Genomic DNA, 24949 nt, shown 5'->3' with positions numbered 1-24949 from the left:
TGGGGACTCGGATAGAGGTGGGAAGTCATAGAGCTTCCAGAAAGTGACATGACCTGCCCGGAATCCTGCTTCATGGCAAACACCAGACCTGAGTGAGTCAGGCCTCTGACTTCTCTGGAAGGGAACAGGATTAACCAGCATAAGGGATCCCATGAAGGCTGGGGTCAAATTATGTGAACCAAAGTGCCCAGCACCCAGTATGCACAATGGCCGGGAGTTGTGTGTTTCGAGGGGGGTGGCCGGGTCGAGGGGGGCAGGCCCGTGCAGCTGTAAGGATCACGCCCTCCGAGTCCTGGACAGGCCCCTGCAGCAGAACAGGCCAAGACACACGTCCTGGCCTAAAGGCTTACAGGTCAAGTTTCACCAAAGGTGCAGTTAAGACCTCAAATCCTTCTCCAAAGTCAGGGGCTTAGAAGTTGCCAGAAATTTCAAGGTAGGCATTCAAGCTGCAAGTTTTCCATTTTGTGAATTTCCTCTGATTCTCTCTAGGCAGCTCTAGTCTGAAAGGTTGAAGCAAAACTTAGCCTCAGCAAATGATTAGGAAGCCAAGTCCTAATCCCAGAAATGGGATTTCAACCATCAGGTAAAATTAGCACTTTCTTTTTATTTTTTTAGTTGAAGTATAGTTTATTTTCCCTGGTGCCTCAGAGGGTAAAGAATTCACCTATACCACGGGAGACACAGGTTCAATCCCTGGGTTGGGAAGATCCCCTGGAGAAGGAAATGGCAACCCACTCCAGTATTTTTGTGTAGAGGAGGAGACTGGCGGGCTACAGTCCATGGGGTCACAAAGAGTCAGACACAACTGAGAAACTTACACTTTTACTCACTCATAGTTGATTTACCAGGTTGTGTTAATTTCAAGTGTGCAGCAAAGGGATGTATATATTTATTTATTCATTCAGATTCTTTTCCCACATAGGTTATTACAAATATTTAAAAAATTTACTTTTAACTGGAAGATAAGTGGTTTACAATGTTGTGTTGGTTTCTGCTATACAACAATGTGAATCATATTGTAAATATTGAGTTCCCTGTGCTATACAGTAGGTCCTTGTTTATCTATTTTATACATAGTAGTGTGTATTGGAGAAGGAAATGGCAACCCACTCCAGTGTTCTTGCCTGGAGAATCCCAGGGGCGGGAGAGCCTGGTGGGCTGCCGTCTGTGGGGTCACACAGACTCGGACACGACAGCAGCAGCAGTGTGTATATGTTACTTCCAAATTCCTAAGTTATCCTTCCCAGCATTTTCTTTCAATCAAGACTCCCTGCCAGGGTACTAACAATGCAATGGCCCCGAGTGTTTAGAAACATTTACTTGTTTTGGCCATGTCACATGGCGTGTGGGATCTTAGTTCCCCGACCAGGGATTGAACCTGCACCCCCTGCAATGGGGCTTCCTTGGTAGCTCAGCGGGTGAAGAATTCACCTTGCAACACAGGAGACCACAGTTCGATTCCTGGGTTGGGAAGATCCCCTGGAGAAGGGAAAGGCTACCCACTCCAGTATTCTGGCCTGTACAGTCCATGGGGTCACAGAGAGTCAGACATGACTGAGTGATGTTTCACTTTCATTTTCCCCTGCAGTGGGAGCCCAGAGTCTTAACCACTGGGTTACCAGAGAAGCCCCAAGTAGCTCCTTCCTGGAGCCGCCTGCATTCACTGAGGGCAACCTGAGGGCAGGGATTGGACTTAATTTATCTTTATCCCCAAAGGCAAACCTCAATGAATGTTCAAGGATTGTGGAAGGAACCTCAGATGCAAAGCATTGAATTCGGATAAGGAGTGGAAGAATTACAAAGACTTTGTCCTGGAGGTATGCTCGTTTGATAGGTCATCTAATTGAAAGGTAAACCTCAGACACCTGTAAAAGGAGAACCAATTACTAAGGACAAAACAATTAGTTAACAATGGAGGGAAGGGTTGGGGGAAGGGGAGGTGCCTCAGAGAATCCAGAAAGTTTGGGGGGACAGATAAAACTTAAGCTTTGATTTCAGGTGGAAGGGACCTAGGACGCAGGCCTTAGGGGAGGGTTTCCTGGGAGCCTGCGGGGGGAAGGTACCAGCCCAAAGAGACCACTGAGGGGTCCCATCCAAGGTCAGTGGGAGGGAGTCTACAGCCTCTGACCGCCTGACCCTCTTCCCTGAAAATTAAAAGCCCAGGCCAGGGAGCTGCTATCAGCTAAAGAGCTTAACTTACTGCTGTGTCTTCTCTCCTGAGGCAGTTTATTATCAACTATCGCTTACAAGTGGAAGCTACTTCTCTAAAGAGATTCTCATAGGATTCAGGAGGCGGGTCTCAGGAGTGCTTGGCCCCCGAGGTTCACTTGCCGCACATGGAAGCTTAGTTCCGGCGAACACTCAGGGGGCTAGAGGCACGGATGTGGGAAAGCGGGACAATCAGAGACAGGTCCCCCGGCCCGAGTCCTCCGAAGGCCCACCCCGGGCCTGGCCTCGGGGCCAAGCCCTCCCCGCCTTGTTTTCAGGAAGAGTCCGGGAGGGAGAGGATCCCGGCCCGCAGCGGCGCCGGCCCCAGGGGCTTCCTGCGTTTCCCGCACTGGGACCAGGAGGGACGGGCGGGGGTTATCGGGTCCCGTCTCCGCTCCGAGCCCGGAGGAGCCGCCGGAGGAGCTCGCGCTAGACCCCCGAGGGGCGTCGCGCCCCTGACCCCCAGGCCCCAGGTGAGGCGGTCAAGGCCGGAGCGCAGCCAGGCGGGGGCGCGCCGGGACCCCACCGGCCGGAACCACGGCACATGCCGTTCCCGGAGGCTCCGGCTCTGCGATTTGAACCGAGGAGGCCGGGCGGCCCGGCCGCGGTTCGCAGCAGCCATTGGCTGCGGCGGCGCGGTGACATCAGCGCGGGGGGGCGCGGGCGGAGCCCGGGAGGGGAGTGTCCGAGCGGCTCCCAGCCCCGAGCCCGAGAGCCAGAGGCAAACCGATGCCGAGCGGACATGGGCCGCCAGCCCCGGCGCCTCGCCGAGCCCACGGAGCTGAGCCCGCAGCTGCGCCGGCCTGGCGCTCTCGTCTCTGGGGACCCAGGTAGGCGACGGGTCCCCCCCACCACCCGGCCCTTGGCCGCGACAGCCCCCCGGCGCCCTGCGGGGCCTGGGTGGGCTCGGTGTGGGGACCTCGATTCCCCACCGCCCCCGACCAAGGGGGCGGAGGGGGTTGGAAAAGCCGCGATAGGGGCGGCGGGGCGGGGAGCGCGGCCGGGTGTCCCCACTCCAGCGCCCGCCCCCGGGTGGTCAGGCTGGGGCCCGGGGCCACGCACTGGTGTCCAAGCAGATCCGGGCTGGGGAGGGAGGTGGTGGCGGTCGATTTCTCCTCCCCAGACTGGGCTTAGCTGGTCGGATCCGGGCTCTGCTCGGGGGTTGGAGACGGGGGACCACCCGGCTTTGAACGGTCCACCCCTTCGCCCGGGTGGGTGACGCTGGGGCGGGAGCACAGCCTTCGGCGACGCGCGGTGCCCCCGAGGGGGGCGTGTGTGCAGAGTTCGTGAATCAGAACCCGGTCGCTCGCGCGTAGTGGCAAAGGCGTGCACACTCGCCCTGGTACACTCGCCGCAGCACACGCCGCCCCGTGTCACCGCGCCGCGCGGAGAGGGGCGACGAGCCGCCCGGGAGGGAACGGCCGAGCGAACAAACCCTCCTCCCGCCCCACACCCTCCCTCCCCGGCTCGCCCCGCCCCACCCCGCGCGCCCGCCTTCTCGGGAGACCGGGAGGCCGAGGCTGGGGGTGCAGCCGCGGCGCCGATCGGCCGGGTGGGGCCGCTTCTGAGCCCGGCCCGTGGCCGCACGCGGAACACGGCCGAGCGCTCCGGGCCTGGCCTGGAGCCGGGAGCTGCCGGTTAATGATTTAATCACCAGCTAGGGGCAGTGGAGCGGGATCGGCCGTCTGTAGCTCCGCCCCCTCCCCGGAGCGCCCTCCGTCCGGGGGCACAGAACTGCCCCCCACCAGCCCCGGGCGCGTCCCGGGTGAGCCGCTCTGCGCGCCGGGCCGCCGCGGGTGAGTGTCCGGGCCGCCGGGGGAGCTGGGCGGGAATCGGAGAGGGGGCCGGCGGGCTTCCCGGGGGAGGACGGGCCGGGGCGTGTGTGTGTGTGTCTGGGGGAGGGGTGCTCTCGGCTAACTCAAACCAGATTCCTCGTTTCCCGACGCGACGCCGTAGCCTGCGCCTGGGAAGTTTTCTTTTTCTCCCCGGGAGAACGAAGGGGAAATACAATGCTTTCTGTTTTCTTGTCACGCTTGCGATCTGACAGGCTCCCACGGCCCTGGGCTGCGTCCCCGGTGCCTGTTCTCTGCCCCTTTAGCTGAGCAGCTGAATGGCGGGCAAGGGTCCCTGAGCTGTGTGAAGCCCTCTGCTCCTCTCCTGGGGAGGTTAGGTGCCGGTGGAGGTTGGTGGGGGGGTGGGTATCTCCCTCTTCCTGACCGCCCCCTCCAGCGGCCATCTGGACCAGAGCAAGCTCCGCCATCCAGCCCGCGTAAACAATGAGGGGCCCGGTTACAGGAGGGCCTCCAGCAACGCAACTTCTTTGCACAGTCTGGGTTTCTAATAACTCCCTACTCCCTCCGCCCCTTTCCAAGGCCGAGGTGGAGGAGGGGACCCCCCGGCAGGATGGACTGAATTTTAAGAGAACAAAGAACAGGGCACAAAGGAAGGGGGAAGCTGAGCTGTGGGTTTCCCCCAGAAAAGGGGAGTTTGCTGGACCAGGCCTGGGCTTAGCCAAGCCTCTAGGTGGCCCCAGGGCTCCAGAGGCAGTAATGGGACACCCGCTGAGGACTTGGGACAAGGGAGGTGCCATCCCTGGGGGGTAGCCAGGACCCTGTGTGAGTCTGGGGGCGGGGCGGTTCCTGTGGGCCCCAGCTTTCATCAGCTGCCCGGTGTGAGGTGCCCGTGTGACCAGCCGATTACTGTGGTTTATGTCCTCTGAACTTGGACTTTGCCCCTCCACTCCCTGGGGACAGCTGCTCCTTCCCACAAATGGGGGTTTGGTGAACCTTGGGAGACCCCTGGGCAGTGTCTCCTGGTCTTCCCAGGGATCCTGGGGACCCTGCAGGGACTGGGAGGGCATCCGTGTGATGAGATGAGCCTGGGGTTTGGGGTCTCCGCCGGCCGCTTTGCCGTCTCCCTGAGTTCCTGGAGCTCCAGCTCATGGGTGACCATGTGCTCGTGAGATGCTCCCTAGCTCAGGCCTCGACTTTGAGGATTCTTTCCATCTTTTTCTGGGATGTCCACCTTTCTCTTGACTCCTCTTCCATTTCCCTCTCATTTCTCTCTCCCACCCACGCACTCACCGATACTCACCCCAATCCCATGTAGGGACACATCCAACCGACTTTGGTCCTGTTGCCTCGTGGAACCTGACAGTCCAGCCCTCACAGGACTGGAGACCGGGGAGCCCCAGGCCGAGACTGTTGTCTGAGAAGTGGGGTTGGGGGGGGATTGGGCGGACGTTGACCCCCGGAGAAGGACCCTAGACCCTTCTTTACCCTCAGGAGCCTTTGGTAGGACCTCTGGCTGGCTCTGGCTCAGGGCTTCTCGCCGCCTCCACCTTTGGAATGGCTGATTGATTACTGCAGCCAGGACAGGCTGTGCCCAGGTGTGGCGGGCAAGGTGCTTGCAGCAGGCCGCCCTTCGCCCTCTCCCCTGCCCCCTCTCCTCTGAGCAGGAAGGTGGGACCAAGCTGGGACGGAGGCCTCAGAGGCCAGACTTGCTGTCAGGCAGTGGCTCCAGTGGCTGGAGCTTCCACATGCTCAAAGGATCCTGTCCCTGTAGGGGGAGGGAGGAGCCCGTCCCTTGGAGGAACAGGATCTGGGTTGATGCCAGAGATACGCTTGGGGGCGGAGGGAGAGGAGTTGAGCAATCTGGCCCTGGAAGCTGTGAGAGCCTCGATCTCCTGACCTATGTGCTGGAGGCCTTTCTGCAACCTTGGGAAAGGGAACTGAGCCCTGGACCCGTGGGCAGAGTGTCCTCGGGGCCAGCACCTCTGGGGACTCGGGGAGGGTGGGATCCTGCTGGGAGGGACTCATGCGGCAACTGGACATGGCCCTTTGCTCACGGGGTGCCGAGGAGGAAGTCGAGCCCTGAAGGATCCGGCATTCCCACTCACTGAGTCCCTGATACTCTAGCTTAAAATACAAGGAGCCTTGGGCTTCCTTCCAGGAACTCTATCGGAGTCTCTCCCTGGGCACCACCAGCTTGCAGCCCGGGGCTCCAGGCCAGGGAGGCAGCACTGACGTCCAGAACCCCCCTTGCCAGGAGCAGGGGCTCTGGTGGCCCCCACTCAGCCTCCCAAGCTAGAAAGGGTCTCCTTTTCTGGTCAGGTGAGCCCAGTTTGGGGTTACCCAGCCCATAAAAAACTGCTGGCATTTCCCTCTCATTCCTTCATCCCCGGGGTTGAGGCCATCTGAGAAGCCGCAGAGCTGGGACAAGAAGGAGCCCTGGGGCTGACCTCAGGGACAGCATCTCTTGCCCAGCCAGGGCCACTCTGACCACCGTCTCCTCCCCTGGCCAGCAGGGTGGCAGACGATGTCCGCCAGGACAGCCTCTAGCCTCCCTGGGAGCATCTCAGGGTTCTTATACCTGCATCCAGGCAGCTTTTGGGGGTAACTGGACTTGGTCTGCAGACCCCAGCTTCAGATCCGTGACAGTGAAGCCGGGCTCTGTGTTCATGTGTCTGCTCCCTGCCCCTCCTTCCTCTCCACACTCAGGTTTCCACTCCCTGCAGCCCTTCTCCGTTCCTCAGAACATTGTCCTTGGCTCACTGAGACGTCAAGAGGAGCTCCTGTGTTCCCCCTGCCCTTGGGGTTGAAGTCTCAGTCAGATGGTGGGAATGGAGAGCCAGAGGGGATACAGAAGAACCGCTTCAGGGCTGGCAGTACCGTGTGTGGACACCTCTGATGAGGACCGGGTTAGGTCCTAACTGGGAGTTAATCATATTGATAATCAACCATTATTTGCTTCTGGTATCTGGCCCCCCCGATTTCTAAGTTCACTAACCTACATCTTATGGAGGAACGGGAGGGCCTTATCCCCCGTATTGAACTGAAATCAGAAAGAGCTGAAGTCCCATCTGAGAAAAGCCAGGCTCCTCCTGTTAAAGGTTAAAAGGTAAAGAAGAGAGAAGGGAAGGCACATGGGGAAGAAGACCAAGCCCAGGGGCTGCGTGATCGCCCTGCTGGTCTGGGCTAGGCAGTCCACAGCTGGGCTTGGGAGCCCCGAGGATACCCCAACCCTGTGACAATTCATCCTGGGGCCCCCAAGGACTGTGCAAGGGGTCAGCCCTGGGGCCTTTTGGATAGGAGCCCTTGGGTGACAGACACTGAAGGTATGTGTCCTCTTTGAGCTTGGGGAGTGACCATTGGCAGAGAGTCCCAGGGGATGCTGGAATTCTACCTTTCAAGGTGTAGAGATGGGGCACCTACTGAAAAAGAACACATTATAGCATCATTTTCACAACAGACGGGGGAGTGCTTACCCCTTATGAGTCCTCGTGAAGGGCTTTACCTGTGTTAGCTGATTTCATCTTCACAGCAGTGCTAGGGAGTACGTGGTGTTATCAGTCGCTTTGTAAGCTAATAAGGACACTGAGGCACAAGTAACTTGCCCGGTGTGGCCGAGCCAGCAGGTCACCGGGGAGTCTGGCTCCAGGGTCCCCCAGGCTGCACACTCCATCCCACAGAGTCAAGGTGGAAATTCACCAGCCTGCTCTAGAGCCGGACCTGATCCACCTGGCTCCCTCTGGAGACCCGGGGTGTCCTTTGATGCCCCACTCCTCAACTGAGCACTCTGCTCTTAGGAGACGCCAAGTGAAACCAAACAAGATCAGGCCCGATCTGATTTCAAGCCCAGCCCTTTCCTTCTGAGGCCCTGGGCAGGAGGGAGGAGCATGGGGCCCCCTGCAGGCACTCCTTTTCCTCCCCTCCTCCAGCTTCTTCCCCCTGTGATGAGAGCTGGGTGGCTGGGGAAACAGACACAGACACCCACACACACCGACACCCACCCCCACCCCTCCAGGAAGAGGGGTAAACAAGTGAAGTTGCCCTTGAGCCGCTGGCTCCTCTAGGCTTGGCTCCAGAGCTGCCGCTTCCTCTCACTCCCAGGTCAGGGCTCACTCCTTTCCTTCCTGAGCGGCTGTAACTCCTGGTTAGTGATGGGGCAGGGCCCTTCTCCCTCCATGCCAGGCCTTCCCTGCCGGCTCTCCTGCTCTCCTTCCTCTGGCCCAAGGCATAGGCTTCTGGGATGAAGAGGGAGCAGGGTGGAGAGAGAATGGCCCATCCCCAGCCCAGGAGGAGCATGGTTGCCCAACACCGTGGACCTCCTGGGGTGGGGGGCGGCTGTGGTCTGTATTTGTCTTGTCTTTTCCCTGGAGTGGTGGGGAGTGAGGAGCTTGGACTTGGGATATTTTAACCTGAAATTCTGTGCAAAGTGGTTGTCTGGTGGGTGCTCATGCATCCATAACCTTCGTCAGATTTGAGTCCAGCACCCCCAGCGATGCTTAGAGCACGCCCATGATATACGTTATGGTCAAGTCGGAAAAGCCCAGGGTTCAGAATCAGGCAGACTTGGACAGCTTTGTCCTTAGCTATGTGACTCAGGGGAAGCATTTAACTCTCAGCCTCAGTTTTCTCATCTGTAAGATGGGAATGATGCCGGTAACTCCATGGGATTGTTGGGAAGAGTACTTAGGGTCTTTCAAATGCTTAGGATGGTGTTCTTACTTGCCCCTCCAAAAGGGAAGCTTAAACAAGATAAAGCAGCCAGCTTGGTATAAGGCAAAGGTATTGTGATCTCCATTTGCTTTCTCATACTTCCTCCATGACCTATGGTCCCGGGGGCGCATATCCATCTGAGGTCCACGATAGGGTCTAAGGTATCATTTCCTAATCTTTAAGCCAAACTGGCCATTGTAGTTTTTGGCAATCAAAGAGTAAGTTAATTATCGAAACTGCAGTGCGTTTTCCCACAACTCAGGCTAAGTGACTGGTATAGTTTTCCTAAAACTGTAAGAACTATAAATCTCTAAGATGGTTGAGAATATCTTTATGAATCCAGTGGTGAGTATCATGATTAATGGAAATACCTCTAAAACAGCATCATCAATAGGAATATAATGCCAGGCACATAAAGAAATTTTGAGTTTCCCAGTAGCTACATTTTAAAAACTACAGACTGATGAAATACATTTTTATTTTGTTTTAATTTTTTGGCTGTGCTGTGTAGCACATGGGGCTCCAGTTTCCCAACCAGGGACTGAACTCACACGCCTGCATTGGAAGCTCAGAGTCTTAACCACCAGACCATCAGGGAAGTGCCCTGGTGAAATCAATTTTAATGTTATATTTAAGCCAGTATGTTCAAAATACTGTCATTTCACCATGTAATCATAAAAAATATCAACAAGATATTTTACATTGTTTTTTTATACGAGGTCTTCAAAGTCCGTTGTGTATCTTACACGTGTTGTTTGTTTAATCGCTAAGTTGTATCTGACTCTTTTGCAACCCCGTGGACTGTAGCCTGCCAGCCTCCTCTGTCCACGGGATTTTCCAGGCAGGAATACTGGAGCAGGTTGCTGTTTCCTTCTCCAGTATTTCACACCTGTAGCACACGTCAGTTGGGATGCTAAATTGCATAAATGCCCCCTCAGATTTGGGGTTTACAGTTGAAAAAGTAGATTCACACCCTCAAGGTGTTTTCAACATACTTCAGTTCAGTTCAGTCGCTCAGTCGCGTCCGACTCTGTGCGACCCCATGAATCGCAGCACGCCAGGCCTCCCTGTCCATCACCAGGTTTTCCAATAACTGAATCAAGCATCAGTTTTTCATTTAAAATCATTAAAATGGAAGAAGAGGTAAAAACTCAGTTCCTTGGTGGCACTCGCCGCATTTCAAGCCCTCGACAGCCTGATGTGAGTGGGGGCTACTGTGCTGGATGACTTGGGTTTAGGATGGCGCTGTAAATGCCAGGAACCGTGCGCCCGCTTGTCACTAGCAGTCGTCAACATCATGTTGGCAATTGTAGCACATTTAACAAGATAAGAATGAGGAATGGAGGAGGCAGAATTATTATTAGTTGCAGATGCTGGGTTGGTCCACTTGCAAAGCTCAAAAGATTTAATCATATGGTTGATTAGGGTGTGTAAAGACAGTACAAGCTTAGTAGGGTAGACATTAAATAGATATAAAGTTTAAAATTGCAGCTTTCCCATATACCAGCTACCACCAGTCAGAAGATACAGCTACATGAAAGGGGCTGGATATAAAACCCATTCACAATGAAAGACCATAAAATAATTCAGAGTAAACACAAGACGTGTGTCAGACTTGTAGGAAGAAAAAACCACAGAATTTAATGGAGAATGTCTAAAAGACTTGAATAAATGGATATGAAGACATGATGTTGTGATAACATCAACTTTCCCCAAATTAACATTGTTTGCTGTCAATCCCAATGTAATTCCATCAGGACTTCTTTTGGAACTTAATAAAATGTGTCTCAAGTCCTTCGGGAAGACTAACTGCATTAGAAAAGCCAAAGAGTTTTCAGGAAAAAAACTTAACGTAGGGATATTATCCTACTGAATACTCAAAACGTATTTCACAGAGCTGATAGTGTGGACCTGGTTTTGGAATAAACAGAGACCAGTAAGCAGGATGTAAAGAACTGACTCATTTGAAAAGACCCTGATGCTGGGAAAGATTGAGGGCAGGAGGAGAAGGGGACGACAGGGGATGAGATGGCTGGATGGCGTCACCAACTCATTGGGCATGAGTTTGAGCAAGCTCCGGGAGTTGGTGATGGACAGGGAGGCCTGGCGTGCTGCAGTCCATGGGGTCCCAAAGAGTCGGACACGACTGAGCAACTGAACTGAACTAAAAAAGCAGGAAAGGAAGTCCAGAGAAACCGTGGGTGGTGGTGTCTATATCTATATCTGATGAAGGTAGCATCTGATCCTTTACTCATAGTTTATACCAGTTTTATACAGAATCAGTAACTAACTTGGTTATATTTTAATTTTTTATCTATTTTTAAATGACCCTCAGTTTCAAGCCACAGACATCTTTGTATTTCCTTTACTAGTATTTTTATCTCCATGAGTAATTTTTCATTATTACATTACCTGGTAGTTTTAGAAGAAGTGAATGTTTTCATAAAATTTGGGAGTGGGGAAGGTCTTTGCTTCATGGTTTTAGAGCCAGAAATTATAAAACAGATTTAACCATGTAAAAACTAATGAGCACTCCATGGAAAAGAGAACAACAAAATCACCATATTGTAGGCAGGCATATGATACACTTGAGAAATATTTGCAAAGTATAGTCAACATTCCTAAGCGCTTTAAGATTTAAAGTCATACAAATCCATTGGAAAAGATGAAGGACCCCTCCCCCCCACGGCCCCAAAATTGGGTAAAATGGCTTCCACAAGCAATTCATTAGAGAAATATTTTCTAAAATGCCCTCCCTCTTTAGTAATGGGAAAAATGAAAATGCAAATTATAAGTTTACTAAGATGGTGGTGATCATGGTTTTGTTGTTTTCAACTGAGGACACCATAATGCCTGGTATTGGACAGCGTCATCCTCTATGCTGGTGAAACTGTAACTTGGTAAAAACCTCCTGGAGAACAAGGGAACAAGAGAAACAAAAGTAATTTTACTCACTTATCGGTATGTATCCTCCGGAAATGGACCTGGAAGGCTGCTTGTTACAGCGCTGGAAGGAAACGGCAACAGCCTAGCATTCTTCAGCGGCTGCTGGATGTGAAGCTGAGGCCAGTAGGACTTTAAGATAATGTAGCGGTATTTATGAACATGTAACCATTTTCACTCAAATGCGAACAGTGGTTGGCTTTATTCATCCCTCTGCCCTGGAAAGTGCTGCTTGTATTTTGAAAAAAGCGGGGGGAGGGGCGGAGAAAAACATCTAAATCGGCACTATCGCAGAGAGGTAGCCTGCAAATCTAGTATATAATTTACAGTTTAAATAGATGCATCTGAAAAAGTATGAAGAGGTGCAACGACCATTTTCTTTAACTCAGTATATTCCAAATATTATCCTTTTCTAATATATCATTTGACAATATTTTAAAATAGTATCATTTGAAAAGATCAATTCTAACATGCGATCACTGTGGAAAATGAGCTAATTTGCACTCTCTTTTTTGATGCTAAGTCTTTGAAGTCCAGTGTCTACTTTACCCTTGAGCACAGGTTAACTTGGACATTTCAACCTGGACTCCATTTGGGGTGCACATTTCAAGCGCCCCATGGCCACCGGGCTGGGGACTGCTGTATTGGGCAGTGTGGGCCCACGTTATGTAGTAACACCTGGAGGGGCAGCAGACAGTGGGGTCCTTAGGGTCTGTGCTCCACCCAAGTGTCCTGATTACCTGGAGCCAGTTCATCCCCCTCCCCAGTGGTACTCCTCTCCTGCCTCCCCCTCCCCCAGGGATGTCTGGAGACTGGGCGGTGGCTGCTCGCTGCCTCGGAAAGCTTGTAGTGAAATTGGGGCTTTGTTCACTTTCCCTTCCTTCCCGGAAGAATCTATCCGCCAGAGGATGTTGATCTCCAGGAAACGGGACTTATAGCTCCCTTGGGCCAATGAACCCAAGGTCTAGATTGACTCGGAGAGGCAGGGAGGGTGGAGCCAGCGCCAGGCACCCAGCCTGGGAGGTTTCAGGACAGGGATGGGGTCCAGGTCTTGGTCTTCCTTTCTGGCAACTGGGAACCACCAAGAAACACAAGCTGGAGATTGAAACAGGGACAGGCATGAGAAACACTTGAAGTGGGGCTTTGTGCTGGGCCCACTCTTGACTCTGCTGGGCGAGTCCTGGCTTCTACTTCAGGGGGGTCCTCCCCACCTCTCACCTCCCAGGGAGGGTCCTCAGAGCAGGAAGCGGAGATGAGATCCGGAGTAAGGAGGGGCCCGTTTGAACCAACCCTGGGAGCAGATGGCTGATGGGGGTGTCCGTTAAGTGAGTCTGAGATAAACAGCCTGCCTAATCCCACCCTATCGCCATCTCTCTGGCCGTGAGCACATTCTCAGCTGCGGACATGTGAATAAGCAGGAGGCTGTGTCCCAAGGTCTGCCAGAAACGGGCTCAAAGCGCCATTTAGTAGCTGAGAGAGAGCATGAGGGCTTTCACTCCATCCGAGCCTCGGTTTCTCTCTCCTGAGCAATGGGGGCAATTGCAACACCCCGCACGCGGGGCCAGGGGCCTACGTTTAATGATGCCGCCACACACTGCCTGGCACACAGCAGGCACCCGGTGTATGCGAACTGCTGACGGCATGCCTATTTCTGCATTGCTGGTGGTCGGCCAGTGGCTGGGGCCCTGGGGTGTCCTCCCCGTGTCCTTGGGTGACCCCGCCTCTTCGCGTCCCCTCTGCTCTCTGGTAGCCATCAGGAGACCCGAGCTGGGGCTGTGGAAGCAGCAGGGACCAAACCGCCCCCTGCCCAGGGTACCACTGGGGAATGGCTGCTGTGGGAGGCTGGCCTCCAGCTCCAGGCTTCCGTGTCACTGGAAATTGGCCAGTCTCCCAGGTGGGAGGTGGAGGTTGTCATTTCTGAATTGCTCTTTGTTGGAAAGCAGGTTCTTGGGGGCAGGGGGTGGGTCCTAAGCTCCCCATTTCCCCTGCCACCGGGTTTAATAGGCTGCCCACTCTGTCCTCCCAGGCAACTTAAAACGAGGACATGATAAACTTGTGATAAACTTGTCCTTCTGGGGGAGGTGCGGATTAAGGGTGGGGGAGAGAGAAAGAGGACAGACATCAGAGATTTTTTGATCGTTTGATTTGAGAGTATGTGGCCTGAGCCCCACGCCCTTGCCCTTCCCCTCCCATCCCCCACCCAGCACCTTGTATGGGCTGCAGCTGCGGGAGCCTGAGAATCTGATAGTTTAAAGCTGGTTTGGAAATTAAAATTTTTTCCTTAAGCCTTTGATGCTTTGGGATTTTTACTATTATTATTATCAAAACAGCACTGCCACATTAAAGGAAACTTTTTTTTTTAACAAAAGCCCATTTTCCTCTCCAGCCTGACATCACTCCTTTAATTTCTCTGCCTGCCCTTTTGCCTTTCTTCGAGAATGTGTGTGTGTGTGTGTCGTCTGTGATCACTGCATGTAAACAAGTCTAAGTTCTGCCTTTTTCTCCTTCTGCTCAATGTCGTTTGGTGATCAGTTTTCCATGTCCTGTGTGGTCTTCATAGACCCCGCTTGTTGTGCTTGAAGGATAATCTGTTGGGTTAACATGTCCTTGTTTTCTCAACCATTTTCTTATTGCTGGGTATTAGGCTGTTTCCAGTCTCTTGATATTATGAATGAGGCGTCAGTGGCTATCTGTGTTGGGGACTTTTTTCTGCTCTGAAATAGTTCCAGAGGGTGCGTTTCCCGATGTGGGGGCTCCTGGATGCTTCTGGATTTAAAGTTAAGTGTTTAAGGAAACTGCCATAATTGCCAATGCCCCAAGACCATCCCGTCCTGGGGTCATTTTGACTCTGAGCAGCTCCTGGGCTGGGGTTTTGTACCTCCCTCCCTGCCTGGTGGCACCTGGTACCTGTTGTTCCGTGGGAGGGAAGTCCTCCTCTTCCCCTTTCCCGGCTCAGTGCCAGCAAGATGGTAACAGACTCCAGAAGGTCTAGCGCCATGCCTGGAGTGAGTCAGAGCCCGTGTTATCTGCGAGGACCTATCAAGACTGGGAGACGGGGGCCTGGGCATCAGCACGCCCTGCATCCACCACCAGCTCGGTGGCCTTGGGCAAGTACTCTTCTCCAGCCCAATAGCCCAGTCAAGGCCCCTGGATGGGATCATCTCTGGGCTGTCCTTCCCCTCTCAGTCTTGGGAATCTCTGAAGTTGAAGGCATTGTGGATGGCTCTGTGGGCGTCACGTGACATTGCAGGTACCATCCTGTAGCACCACCCCCAGGAGCGCACACAGAATCCACTGAGGGACTTCCCTGGTGGTCCAGCAGTTAAGACTCAGTGCGGGGGTGTGGGTTCGATTCCTGGTTGGACAATGAAGATCCCACATGCTATGTGGCATGGCCAAAATATATATATATTTTTTGTAACCAAAAAAATGAAAAAACCCACCGAGATGTGGGAAGAAAAACACCAGAACTACTATGTCGTATTTTGCCTTTTTTTTTTTTTTTTTTTTTTTTTAAGGAAAACTCAAACCTATTAATTGATCCATGGATTGACAGTAGCCTCATTTATAATCTATAAAATATGTATCTGTGTGCATGTGTATAGAGATTACAGGCTCCGTGCTTTCATGTGCTGAGGTCCCCACACTCGGGGTCATGCATCACTATTTTAGGGATCGGAGCCGGGCTGTGGGAATAAAGCCCTGGCTTCTGTCCACGACCCCAGGGCAAATCTCTTAATTTAGTCTCTTCATCTCCGAGAGTATGGTCGCTCCACAGATACACAAGTGGTACAGGAGTTATAATAATGATATTTCATGTTTCCATCCTGGGCTCTTTTTTGTTTTTCTTCCCTTAATTTAATTGTGGCCATTCAGGCTCAAATTATTTTAAGACAGGGCTTCTTAACATCCTGGTGCCAGCAGCAGACTTTCAAATAGAGAGGGCTGCTGGCAGTGTCAGTGAAGGGACGAAAAGCTTCCAGATACACTCAAGGAAGCCAAAGTGACTCCACGGCCCCGCCCAAGTCCCTCCTGCTCTGTGTAGCAACGGGCATCAAAGCTCCCAAAGTCTCGTCCATTCCCTCTGCCGCCGGCCATTCCCTCTGCCGCCGGCCGGCTGTTGGAATAAAGCAGTCTTCCACTTTCTCTGGGACTCCTTATCCTCTCAGGATAATGCGGGTGAGCATTTCAGAAAGCGACAGAGCCTCGGGGCGCCCGTGGCCCCCCCTGGCCCCTGCGTTTCTTGCACAATCCCCTGCAGCATGTTCTTCCAGCTGTCTGATGTTCTCAGCACAACGCCGCCACCGCCCCCCCCCACCCCCGTTCTGCAAAGTCAGCTTCTTCCCGGTGACAGCGTTGATTGCACCCCCCAGGGAAAAGTCCCTGGCCTACCAGTTGAGACCCCCCCAAGCTGGGCTCCAGCTCCCCTGGGAGTCTGTCCTCCGTCTCCTCCCCCATCGGGATGCTCAGGCCCTGGGGTCTCCACTTCCAAACCTGGATGTGTCCTAACCCTAGCACACCCCACCCCGTCCAGCTCCGTCGTCACACCCTCATCCTGGCCCCATCCATCTCCACGACCTAGCCTTGTCCAAGCACCCATCCTCTTTGCCCTGAATTCCTGCTTCCCCTCCTCTCTGCCTGAAAAAGCTTCTTGTATCCAACCCGAGGCACGACTGAGCTCGAATGCCCCCTTCTGTCCAGCCACGTTGCTTGGGGATGGCCTGGGTGGTTAGAAGCAGAAATGCTGGAGGGGGCCGGTGGCTGTGGCCGTGGGCATGGAAGTGTGAGTCCTCCGTGTACTGGGTGAGCTTACAGGCCAGCTGCACACTGGGAGGCCTGTCCGGCTGCCCCGGAGGAGCTCAGGTCCGTCTGGAAGCCACTGGGCTAGTGACGAAGGGGGGCAGTGCGCTCTGGACAGCCTGCCAGCGAGGATGAGGGAAGGTGTGGTTAGAGTCGATCCAACCAGGGGCCTGGCCTGGCCTCACAAGGAAGGCTCCTCACCCTGCTGTAGAGGAATGCCCTGTGCTCAGAAGGCCAAGAGGAGAGGGATCGGATTCCAGAGGAGGCGAGGGTGTCAGGGAGAGAGACAAGATGCAGCTCTGTTTTCCCTTGCTCGGCCAGGAAAGTGGGATGTGGCTTCCGGGGTGAGGAGGGGGGTGGGGGCGCCCCGCCCAGGGTGTGCCATGGGGAGTGGCTGCCTATTTTAGCCACTTCCCCTGAGCTGAGTCACAGGGCTTAGCAGAGCCCCCTCCTGAGGCCACAGTGCCCTTGGGCACAGTCCCCTTCTGGGTGGCACTCAGCATCGCCCCCCCAACCTGGTGCAGACCACCTGCTTGTTCCTATCCCCAGAGTTTCACCTTTTCACCCCCAAGTGGCTCCCTGTTCAGAGTTTAGGCTGACAGTGTAATGAGGGTGCCGTGAGACCAGAGATTTGAAACAGCCCAGTAAGCGGACTCTGACTAGTGCTGCAGCTGCAGCTGTAGGGCCCCAGGGCTGCTGGGTCCTGCGGGTCCTCCTTGCTGGGCAGGGCGCCCAGTGGGTGACTCCACCTAGGCCCCCGCTCTCAGGACTTGGGGCGTTCTCATGCTGGAGGTCAGAGATGGTTTGGTTTCTCACGAGCCACAAAGCCTCGTCCCCACCCCCAGGGAGTGAGACCAGGGGTGGCAGATAAGCTCTGGCCAGACCTGCCCTGCCTTCCTGGGGTGCGGGGCTGTGCAGGAGCCTAGGGATCTCCCTGCCGGCCTCTCGAACCCTGACCTCTAGCTCTCCCCTTGAGAATGTCCCGACAGAGGGTGATAGGATGGTGCGGACCCTCCTGTCCTGGTGCCACGATGGCCGCAACTCCTGTCCCCTGCAGGGGGCCACGGGGGTCCGCACCATCCCGGCTGAGTCCTGGGCAGCAGGGCCTGCGGTTTCCTTTCCGTTCTCTCTAACAAGCGCTTGAGCTCAGGGAAACCGCAGCGCCTGACGTTGTTCCCTGGGCCTGGGGATTCCTGCTGTTAGCTTGAGACCCTTACGCAACTCTGGAGGTTCCCGTCACAGATCCCACAACTCGGATCCTTTTGTTCCCTCCCCTGTTCCTCCTTCCCTCTTTTTTTTTTTTTTTCCTGCTTGAGCATGCATACACATTCTCACTCCAGGACTGGGATTCTCAACCCAGGTGCTCCCGCCCCCCACCATCGGGGGACACTTGGCCCGTCCAGAGAGGCTTTGGTTGTCACGGTCATAGCTGGGGAAGGGGTGCTGCTGGCATCTGGCAGGTAGAGGCCAGGGGTGCGGCCAGACGGCCTACAGGAGCAGGATGAGCCCCCACCACCGAGGACTCTCGGGCTCCAGGTGTTGGCAGGGTCAGCATCTGTGCGGTATGACAGGTACTTTCTCCAGCCAGCAGTCGGGGAAGGGAATTGGAAATGCTCCCTAACCGGAAGCACTACCCACCAAAGGCCAGAAAGAGGCCTGGCGTGGAGCAGAAAGAGGCCTGGCGCAGGAGACCGGCTTCCAGCCCAGCTCTGCCCTTTGGCACTTAAATCTGGATAAGTCACTTCACTTCAGTGAGCCTGTTTTCTCATCCAGAAAATGAAGCAGTTGTGCTGAGAGCCGAGGCTCCTGTGACCAGAGGCAGAAGCTGAGCTGCAGGCAGGTTGAGGACACAGACCCTCACCTTCTCTTCTTGCCTTACTGCCCTGATGGCAGCGGAAGCCTGGGGGATCCTCTAGTATCCAGAGTGCCTTAGAGACCTGATTTGATTTCCTTCAATGTGAACAGTTCTGAAGCTGACACACTCCTCTCTCCTCTCGGTTAGCCAAAGAGTTTTCTCTAAAGTTGGCCTGAGACCCCATGGCTGCCCCCAAGGGTCACATACGGTGACTCTCTGCTGGATAAATGTGGAAGGGATGGCCCTGTGTCTAGTGTAGGCAGCAGCAAACTGTGGCCCAAATCTGGCCCACCACTTGTTTTTATAAATAAAGTTTTATTGGGACACAGCCACGCCCATTTGTTTACATACAGCCTACTGCTGCTTTCCTACCACTGCAAAGACAGATTTGAGTAGCTGAGACCAAGACCATAACTGCCGTACAGCTGAAAATCTTTGCTGTCTAGACCTTCATGGAAAACACTTGTCTAAACCTGGTCTAGCGGCTCCACGTCTAATAGTTTAGAGGTCAGATCCCAGGGTTTAGGGAGGGGTGAGGTTAGGGGTGGCGGAAGCGAATTTTCCTAAGGGTCTGGTGAGGAGGGGGGTCACCTCAAGGCCTTTCAGAGACATTCTCACCTGACTCTGCCAGCCCACGTCACCCGTGTGGCAGGTGAGCCCTGGTGCCTGGCTCCTGCTGCCTGCCGGCTCCGGAGAACTTTGTTGGCTGGAGTGACGAGCACTGAGACTGCCTGGGGGTGGGGTGGGGGGGCACGAGCTAGCAGGGGAACCATCAGGCTGGGTGTCCGCAGCAGGACAAGGAACAAGGAAGGAGCACTTCGGGGGGTGGGGGGTGAGAGGGCATGGAAAGGTCAGGCCTGGAGCCCCAGAGCTGTAGGCTGAGGTGACATTGTCCTTGGGCTCGGGAAGGCAGAAAGGCAGCAACCCAGAGACTGGGGTGGGTGGTGGCATTTCAACAGGTGTTTGGAGACCGACTGTGCCGAGAACCGCCGGACGGGCTTCGGTGGCGACGGGCCTGTTGCAACCCTCCGGAAGCTCATGGTCGGGTGGGGAGATGACAGTCCAGCCACAGCTGTAGAACGACACAGCCAGCGCCTGCTGGGGCCAGGGCCATCTGCAGCGCGGGGGCTGGGGGACCAGGAGGCCGGGGGTCTCACTGGGCTAAAGCAGGTTTCCTGGAAGAAGTGACATCTCAGCTGAGCCCTGAGGATGCTGGGTGAGCCAGGGGACCAGTGTTCCAGCAGGGGTGTGTCTGGTTCGGAGTCCAGGAGACAGAAGCTCAGGGCCGGGGCAGACTGCAGGGCTCAGGGACAGGCGAGGAGGGAGGTAGGGACGGGGCACCAGATAGGGGGGTCTGTGCTGGGGGGTCTTGGGTGGGCTGTTTTAGCCAGAAGGTGAAGGATGGGGGAAGGGGAAGCAGGGCCAGGTGGGATGTGGCGGCTAGCCTGGGGCAGCATCAAGAGTGAGGAGGAAACACTGTGGGGCGTCCTGTGTTGCCTCTGGCAACCCACCTCTCCCCGCTCTGCTCAGCCCTGGGCTGCTGGGTTTAGCCTTTGGGGCTGGTTTGACTTCAGCATCGGACTTCACCTTGGTCCTTGCCGGGAGTCGCGTGGCTGGGGGTACAAGCTTTCAGAGGCTTTCCTAGGCTCCCCGAGGATGTTCTTTGGTTCAGGTTAAACATCCTGGGGGTTGGGGGTGTATGCAGTTGTCTAGTTCCTACCGCCCTGTGCACCCCTAATGATTAAAGAAACGGCATTTCCCAGTCTTGGTCCCTGAGAGGTGGGCAGAAGGTGGACCCTTGGCAAAGCTCAGGGCCCCACAGAGCAGGTGCGGCAGGCAGGGTTCTCACTTCTGGGACACCCAGCGAGAACCAGAGGGCTGGGGAGCTGGTTCTGTGGATCCCCGTGGCCCCACCCTCATTCTGATTCAGAGAGAGAGCCAGGCTGCCCAGGTCCATGGAGGTGTCTGCCCTGCCTCCCTGGGGCCTGTCCTGTCCTACTCCTTCTCTTAGGACTGTGACTCAGGCTGAGGTGTCCACTAACTGCACAGGGATTGAGATCAGCCAGCAGGAAGAATTTACAGCCTGTCTCCAGACTGGTTGTTTGCAGTAGTCCAGTCCCTCCCTAGTCTGCTGCCTGCCCGTTGCACCTCCCCGGCTAGCTGGCAGCATCCTGGTGGGGTGGGGGCATCCTGGTGGGGTGGGGGGAGACACAGTCCTTTAGACGACAGAGCGGCTCTCTCTCTAGCGTCAGCACAGGCGTGTCAGTGGCTACCTGAACTCCAAAGAGGGCTGGCTTAGCCCCAGTGCCTGTGCAGGAGGGAGCTGGCAGGGTTCTGAAATTGATCGCTGGCTTATTTCACACTTTCTTACTTGGGTGGGAGCGAGGAGGTGTAAATGGCCGCCCCTGGGTTGGATGGGCTCTGGTGCTGGGCAGACAGCTGGGTTAACCCTTGCCCTGCTGTGTTCTTCTTGCAGCCCTGTGATTTCCTCATTGCCCCTTCCGGCCGCCCGACTTCACCTCTGACTCGCGATCCACCTCCGCCGGACTTCACCTCTGATCCCCCCGGATCCACCTCCGCCGGACTTCACCTCTGACCCCCTATCCACCTTTGTCGGACTTCACCTCTGATCCCCAATCCACCTCCGACCCCCTGATCCACCTCCGCCAGACGTCACCTCTGACCCCGCCCCCCCATCCACCTCCGCCGGATTTCACCTCTGACCCCGCCCCCCCATCCACCTCCGCTGGATTTCACCTCTGACCCCCGATCCACCTGCTGCCTTGGGAGGGCCCCCCTGCGTCCTCCACCCCAGCAAGATGCCCATCCTCAAGCAGCTGGTGTCCAGCTCGGTGCACTCCAAGCGCCGCTCGCGGGTGGACCTCACGGCCGAGATGATCAGCGCCCCGCTGGGCGACTTCCGCCACACCATGCACGTGGGCCGGGCGGGGGACGCCTTCGGGGACACCTCCTTCCTCAACAGCAAGGCCGGGGAGCTGGACGGCGAGTCTGTGGATGAGCAGGCCCCGTCCTCCTCCTCCTCGTCCTCTAAGCGCAGCCTCCTGTCCCGCAAGTTCCGGGCCAGCAAGCGGTCCCAGTCGGTGACCCGGAGCGACAGGGAGCAGCGGGACGTGCTGGGCTCCCTGCGGGACTCGGCCCTCTTCGTCAAGAACGCCATGTCCCTGCCGCAGCTGAACGAGAAAGAGGCCGCAGAGAAGGGCTCCAGCAAGCTGCCCAAGAGCCTGTCGTCCAGCCCCGTGAAGAAGGCCAGCGCAGAGGGCAGCCTGGAGGAGGCGGCACCTCGGCGGAACGGGGCCGCCGCCCCGCACTCCCCAGACCCACTCCTGGAGGAGCAGGCCTTCGGGGACCTAGCGGATCTGCCCATGGTGCCCAAGGCCAGCTTCGGGCTGAAGCATGCCGAGTCCATCATGTCCTTCCACATCGACCTGGGGCCTTCCATGCTGGGCGATGTGCTCAGCGTCATGGACAAAGGGGGTGAGTGGGAGCCGGAGGGGGCACCGGATGACGGCGGTTACCATGGCGACGGGGACCCAGCCGCCATCCCGGCCCCGGAGCCCCGAGCGGCAGGGCAGGAAGGTGAGGGGGGCCCAGACGTGCCCTCCCGCGCCCTGCAGGATGAGGGCTGGGCGGCGGCGGCAGCCCCCAGCCCTGGCTCGGCCCGCAGTGCGGGCAGCCACACCACACGGGACAGCAGCTCGCTGTCTAGCTGCACGTCGGGCGTCCTGGAGGAGCGCAGCCCGGCCTTCCGGGGGCCGGAACGCGCCCCGGCCGCTCTCCCTGCACAGCCGCCGGACCCCGAGTTCTCCTTTATGGACGAGGAGGAGGAAGACGAGATCCGAGTGTGAGGCGGCCCGGGGGTGGGGGTCTTTGGGCGTGGTCCCCTCCCTGCCCCCAGCCACACCGAGGAGGCAGCCAAGGCTTTGACCCTGGGCCTCATGGTTGAGAGGTGAGGGCGGAGCCTGGGGGCCCAGGAGGACTTGCATCTGGCTTGGGTGCTTGACTTTTTTTTTTTTTGCACACCCTGCCCTGCCCCAGAGCTCCTAGGACGGGGCTGCGTGCTTGCAGCAGGCATCAGCTCTCCTCGCCCCCAGGCCTCCATTGGATGCTCGCTGGCAGCCCGAGTCCCTGCCACGTGTGGCGATAACAGGGCAGCCGGGGGCACCAGGACTGAGGACAGCTGACTCGCCTCTTTTGTCCCAGCAGTGGCCATCAGAATAAATGTTGTGCCAGGTCATCTGCAACGGGGAACCCCTTGGAGGCCAAGCGGACCTAAAGTGTACACTAAACGCGACCCCTTCCGGGGACGAGAACAGGATGCAGAACGGAAGGAAGGCTCCGGGCGGCTTGAATTTTCAATCAAGAGGGGCCTTCCAGGATGACACGAGGCCAGGCCGCAGCCCTGACTCTGTCCCTCTGGGTCTGTTGGCTCTTGTGTTTAAATCTTTCTAAAGCAATACCCGGAGCGGTGTTTGTAGACCTGCCACCGGGAGGAAGACGAACCCTTTTAGAAAAAGACGTTTATACTAAGTGCTTCCAAACTTTATTTAGAGCTGTATGGGGTGGGAGGGGGTGCTCTGTGTGTGTCTGTCTCTGGCCCCCTCCCCCATAGCTATTAACAACTGGGCAGGCAGCCAGTGTAGAAAATTTCTGGAAAATGATTATTAAAAGAGCTGTCATTCCTGGGGGGGCGGGGGCGGGGGCGGGGTATAAAAGCTTTCTTTGAATTGGGTTGTTCCTTCCCCCTCCCCCAGCCCCGGACTGACTACTTCCCCTTCCTCTCTCAAGCCTCTGTCCAGGGAACCCCCTTCCCACCTCTGAGTCAACAGCCCCGAGGGCAGAGTGTTGCCAGAGTTAGCAACAAAAGGAAAAACAGAATGCTGAGTTAAATTAGAAACTCAGGCGTGCAGAGGATACTCTTTTAGTGTTAAGTATGCCCCGTGACTTATTTGGCACATGCTTAGACTAAAAAGTTAGTGGTTTTCGTTCTGAAATTCGGATTTCCCTGTGTCCTTGAGCTTGGGTGTGAACCTCCAGAGTTCAAGCTGACTCACCTCCCCGCGTGCCCTTGTAGCCAAGGGAGGGAGGGTGACAGAGACAGAACCAGCACGGGACCCAGCCAGGGCGGAGGCAGACTTTTTGAATGGAGTGAGTGCCCTCAGGTGCTCCCTGGTTTCCAGTCGAGCAGCCCCCTGCCCCCCCACCAGCTGCCCTTGACACCCATCTAGACCGTGGTCAGTTCCAGATTCTAAACTGTATATTTTTTTTCCATGAAAATGTTAAAAGAGCAAGGAAACATGAAAATAAAAGGCTCTACGGCATGCCCGGTGTTCTGTCTCTGCTTTTGGAGTTGGGGTTATTTCAGGATGTGGGGGAGGGCAGATAGGGTGCACATTGGGGACCTGTGGCTGCCTGAGCCCCCACGGCTCTCAGGGGCCTGAGGTGGCTTCTCTCTCTGTCTTGGGGGCCTGCCCCTCCTGCACAGTTCTCCAGCTTCTGGAAGGATTCGGCCTTGTGTGCCCATCTGCCCAGGCAGGCCCTGGGGGGCTCTGGGATTTGGTGTCTGAGCTGCCACTTACCGGCTGGGTTCCCTGGGCACTTAGTCACTGTGCTGCTCTGTACCTCGTTCTGCTTGTCTGTTAAATGGGAATCCTGCTGCTCTCAGGACTTCCCTGCTGGCTCAGACAGTGAAGAATCCACCTGCAATGAACTGGGTTCGATCCCTGTGTTTGGAAGATCCCCTGGAGGAGGGTGTGGCAACCCACTCCAGTATTCTGGCCTGGAGAATCCCATGGACAGAGGAGCCCGGCGGGTTACATACAGTCCATGGGGTCACAAAGAGTCAGACACGACTGAGCGACCGAGCCGTGGTGTTGACCAAGTTGTTCCTAAACCCAGGGAGGTGCCTGGGCCGCGTGGGAGTTGTCAGCACCGAGACACACAAGCCAAGTCAGCAAAGAGGCCACCCTACACTCCCTCCCTTTCCCTATCTGACCTGGCGGATCACCTTACGGGGTGTGGTCTCCTTTCAGTCTCCTGGCCTGGGAGGCAGACTCTGGTGTCCCCATTTTATAGAAGAGACGTGCTCCAGAGGCCACGGGGCCACCTTCGCGAAAGTCACCAAGTGGCAGACTCAGCAGGACTGATTGGAAACCCTTTCCACGCTCCTCGAAGCTTCGTGACTTGGGGAAGTGAAGCCGGGGTGTGTCAGCCCCGAGTGGGACCCTGGGATCCCAGCGGTCAGCCCCTCCCTCACCCCTTCCCCTCTGCATGGGCGCATCCCTAGGGCATGACTGTCAGCCTGGGTGGGGCTGTCACTGCCCCTCCAATGCCCTCCTTTCCACCTGGGGGCCCCGCGTGGCTGAGATCTGAGTTCGGGAAACCCTGCCCCTGTCCCGGGGAGAAATTCAGGCATGTGCTCATCATCCTCCTGGGGAGCAATTAGAAGCGTAATTAAAATGTCGCCAAGTCCCTCTGTCCCTAGACTGGCTCATTAGAGGTAATGAGAGGTGTGAAGTTATGAGTAGATGGGGTGGTGGCCGGGGTTGCAGGGGGACATCCAAGCCCAGTGGGAATGATGGGTCTCCCAGCTCTTAGGGCATTGGAGAGAGGGATGCCCTGTTAG

General features: G+C 55.9%; 1 protein-coding gene across 2 annotated transcripts; it reads left to right on the top strand.

Annotated features, from left to right (window-relative positions):
* Positions 1-2879: 2879 nt before the first annotated feature.
* Positions 2880-23645, top strand: CDC42EP4 (CDC42 effector protein 4). Of its 2 annotated transcripts, none has more exons than XM_055575031.1 (2): positions 2880-3038; positions 20783-23645. In XM_055575031.1, exon 2 carries the CDS (start codon positions 21126-21128, stop codon positions 22170-22172), a length of 1047 nt encoding a protein of 348 aa, XP_055431006.1. In that variant the 5' UTR covers positions 2880-3038; positions 20783-21125; the 3' UTR covers positions 22173-23645. The 2 variants fall into 2 exon arrangements, with proteins under 2 accessions (XP_055431006.1, XP_055431007.1); XM_055575032.1 differs by lacking the exon at positions 2880-3038 and adding an exon at positions 3056-4004.
* The last annotated feature ends 1304 nt before the right edge of the window (positions 23646-24949 follow it).

Source organism: Bubalus kerabau, chromosome 4 (genome assembly GCF_029407905.1).
Source record: "Bubalus kerabau isolate K-KA32 ecotype Philippines breed swamp buffalo chromosome 4, PCC_UOA_SB_1v2, whole genome shotgun sequence".
Classification (NCBI taxonomy): domain Eukaryota; kingdom Metazoa; phylum Chordata; class Mammalia; order Artiodactyla; family Bovidae; genus Bubalus; species Bubalus kerabau.
Note: the sequence above shows the minus strand (reverse complement) of the source record. Positions and strands in the feature narration are given on the sequence as shown.